The sequence below is a fragment of the Blennius ocellaris genome, assembly GCF_963422515.1.
Source record: "Blennius ocellaris genome assembly, chromosome: 15".
Lineage (NCBI taxonomy): Eukaryota > Metazoa > Chordata > Actinopteri > Blenniiformes > Blenniidae > Blennius > Blennius ocellaris.
In genome coordinates this window covers 2,621,641-2,625,670 of record NC_137664.1, presented here as the reverse complement: position 1 = coordinate 2,625,670, position 4,030 = coordinate 2,621,641, and the positions used below count along the sequence as shown (strand labels likewise).

General features: G+C 49.1%; 1 protein-coding gene across 1 annotated transcript; it reads left to right on the top strand.

Annotated features, from left to right (window-relative positions):
* Positions 1-399: 399 nt before the first annotated feature.
* b3galt9 (beta-1,3-galactosyltransferase 9) lies at positions 400-1,515 on the top strand (the record flags this gene model as incomplete). The annotated part of the gene is made up of 1 exon (XM_080509872.1): positions 400-1,515. One exon carries the CDS (start codon positions 400-402, stop codon positions 1,513-1,515), a length of 1,116 nt encoding a protein of 371 aa, XP_080365998.1.
* Between the last annotated feature and the right edge of the window lie 2,515 nt (positions 1,516-4,030).

Here is a 4,030-nt window from a genome sequence, read left to right as displayed (position 1 = left end):
TCCATTATGCTATCTACCATGATGAAAGTCTTATCTCATACGTGAGCAACATTTGAACATAGAAACGTTTTGGTCGTCGTATAAAACGGAGGTAAGTCGGTTTGTCGGTTCCTCAGCAGCCATGATGAAAGTTGAATGAATGATGCAGGAGGCGCTCCTCTCTCTTGGCAGCCATGACTCGGAGGCATTGGGTGCCGGGTTACAGGCCGCTAGAGTTTCGTGAAAGAGGAAACCCGTCCGTCAGCCAGTGTTGCCGCAGCGCCGAGCACAGCGGGAGGTCGTCTGGTCACCTGCTGCTTCAAAACCAGAGAAAACAACATGCAGGTAAAAAACAAAAACAAAACCCACGAAGGAGCGTGGCGATTTGAATCTGTCCGTACGTTTTCATCCGCTGGTTTCATGTTGACTGCGTTGGCTTGTGCCCAGTGCTCGCCGTGCCGGCTCCGTACCCACCAGTGGTGCTTCCTCCTCTTCAACGTGGCGCTCTTCCACGCCCTGCTGTTCGGAGCGGATTTCGTGGAGGAGTACCTCCTGCAGCCCACGCCGGGGGTCTACACCGACGCCGCGGTGGTCGGCGTCCGAGAGAGGGCGAGGAGACTGGACCTGAGCGGCGTCAAGGAGAACGTGTCCCAGGCCTACCCTCTCGCCAACCCCGACGCCTGCAGGGACGCCGACCTCTTCCTCCTCGTCCTGGTCTTCAGCTCTCCGGAAGACCGCGACCAGCGAGACGCCGTCAGGGAGACCTGGGCCAACCGGACGCTCGTCGGGGGCCTTCCGGCGAGGATCCTGTTCTTCCTGGGGTCGAGTCAGACCGCCGGGGCGCAGGGGCGCCTGGCGGCGGAGGCCGACGGCTGCGGGGACGTGGTCCAGGGTCACGCCGCGGCCGACTCCTCGCGTCACGGTCCGAAAGAGAGGACCGTCCTCGCGCTACGGTGGGTGGTCGCCTTCTGTCCCCTGGCGCGGTTTGTCCTGCTGACCGAGGACTCCGCGTTCGTCAACCTTCCCGCCATCGGCGGCTACCTGCTGGGGCTGCACAGGCACCCCGAAGACCTCTACCTGGGCCGGGTGATCCAGAGAGACTCCCCGGACCGGGACCCCAGCAGTCCCGGCTACCTGCCCCAGTCTCTTTACCCCGAGAAGCACCTGCCCGAGTATTGCGACGGCACGGCCTACGTCCTGTCGCAGGACGTGGTCCGGAAGGTGTACGTGGCGGCGGCGGCGGTCCTCGCGCCCGTGCCGGCCGACGTGTTCGTGGGCTTCTGCGCCCGGCGGGCCGGCGTGGCGCCGACGCACAGCGCCCGATTCTCCGGGGACAGACACGTGCGCTACAACCCGTGCTGCTACCGCTACCTGTTCAGCTCGGCGGGGGTGGGGCGTGGCGAGATGCAGCGGGTGTGGCGGGACCTGGAGACGCGGGGCAGCCGGTGCTCGGTGCTGCAGACCTACTACGGCCTGGTGACCTGCAAGGCCCTCACCTACCTGGACAAACTGTCCTTCCCAAACTTCAAGGGATAAAACCGAACCCAGCGGCTGAACGACGCGTCGCGAAAGAGCGCACGTGCAACCGCAGCAGTATCGACCGAAATATCGCAGAAACTGCTTTGTTCCTTCACTTAAATTTGACGTATCTGTACTTTAACTTGAATATACAGTATCTTTGCCACACTGAGGAAAAAAAGTCCTTTTTAAAATAAATAATAAACAACTTCTTTTAAGGTATTTTGACCTACAATGTTGTAAAATGTGAAAAAAAAATAAGAAAAGTCAAGAATGAGAAGAGTTATTATAAGTTAATGGTGCTTCAATGTGGTGCAAATTATTGCACCACACCATTATGAAATGCTGACGGGCCTCTACCGATTGTTACGAAAAGCTTCACAAATTGCATATTATATATTAAAATGATCTAACTGTATTGAGTCATTTTCATGGATCAGTATCTGGATGTTGGTATTTCATATTCTGCCTGACTCACATGGCTGTGATCAACTGGAACATCTCAATGTATTGAAGCCAGGTGGTGGTTACTAATACCTGTCCTTTTTTTTCTCTCTCTCTCCTGCTTTGACTATTTCGAATGTGTGGGTAAAATAGTCCTAAAGACGCTGCCTTGCCCTTGGTGCACATGCAAAATAACAAGTGGGTGAGTCAAACGAAGCGCAGTCTGCAGCTGCGTGCCCACACAGTCCTGCCAGAAGGTCTAATCAGGCGAAGCATAATTGAAAACACCCGTGTGGGTGGACACTTGGCGGTGAGAGGATGGAGAAAAAAAAAACCGGGTCCAGAATGAATCCTGACATTCGGGTCATTTTTCTCTCAAATTAACGACGAGCGGGTAGAAAAGCTCACGTCACAGAAAAATCAGGAATATAAAGGTGAGGTCTGTCAAAATACGGCCACGTTCACTTCATCTGACACCTAGTCCGTTAAAAAGGAGTGTGTTTACACCGCAGCAGTGGACGCACTGACCACGATGTCGTTAGTCTGCCTCGTCAATGGAGGGCGCTGTTGATTGATTTTGTAGGTGAAACCACACAGCCGTGTGTGCAGAGAAGAATACATAGGGAGTATACGCTATTAACGTGACGAAAATGGAGAGAACCCGACATCCGTATGGACTGATGACGCATCGGATGCTGTCAGCGGTGAGTGTCAACCATAAACTGTTGATATGGACGATAAAACTGGAATAAAGACCGTAAGTATTACCGCTACCGCTCCGCCACGTTTGTTTACAAGTAGACACGCGCATGCGCATTAAAGGGGCCTTAACTCTTTGTTATAACCTCGGAGCAAGGATGAACTCACACTCGTTAACGTTGGGGATAACTTTAGTAACATCCATACTTAATACAGCACATCGCACAGCATTTCACTGGTACCTGGTCCCCACATAAATAGTTCCGGGGTGAAACACGTACAACAGAGCAAAGGTTCCGGGTTCCAGCCCGGACAGCTGTCATTATAACACGCTTCTTTAGAACAGGCTGGCAAATCCTCAGAAGAGGTGGACAATTCCAAATGTCTAGCGGGGGACAGAAGGTGTCAAACCCGGGTCCAAGATGACCACAGAACTATTTGTTTTTGTGGTTCTTTGTCTGTGAACAAGCTGCTCTCCATATTCATGTGAATCAAAACTCTTCTTTATTGTCATTCCTGCACACTCACGTGTTGTGAGATACTATACAGTATACATTCTCATGTATATATAAAACATATCCAGGATTTTACTTTCATGCCTATAACAAATGTAAATTCTTTTAGTCTAAATGGCACTGGATTGACTGAGAAGTTATAGCATTTAATGTATCTCAGGGAAAAGCTGCAGTTCAACCTGACAAGTCGAGGAGGACATCTAGTGGCCAATGTGGGTCACTGCATTAAAACAGCAACAGTCATTTGTTTTGAAGATCTCTGTCGTCTCAGTGGAGGGAGATGAGCGTACCTCTCTCCTTCATACTCCAAAGATGGGAGATGGACTTTTGGGCCTTAACCAGTATTTTCAGTTGCCATGACTTCAACACTTCCAAGTTGTGGGAACTTGTAACTATTTACTGTAGATTTTAAGGGGTTCAAGTTTCTTCAAACGTACTTTTCTTTGCAGGAAAGACAAATGTTTGGATTAACCATTTGTTGCGTTTTGGGACATAAATGCAGAACTCCGAAAGCAATTGTTAAGTTACTGCAACTTGTAGTAGATTAAGAGAAGTATGTTGGTGTTTTTTTTTAAGAAAATCATGTTGCTGCAACTTCTTGCATATAAACATGAAATTGTAAGTAGGCACAACTTAAAGTTGAATTTTTTAAAATAAAATATGATTATAAGTTGGAAACATTAAAATTTTAGTTGCCCTCACAAAAGCTTGTTGCCTTCAAATTCTGAATTATGCCAACTTGTTTTTTTTTTTTGAGTGTTTTATTTTATTTAGCATCAAGATGGAAAGCTTTGCTTTGATTATTTTTAGTGGTGGACTTTTATTTTTATGAAGTGGTTGAGTGTAACATGAACACAACAGAATAAGTTTACATT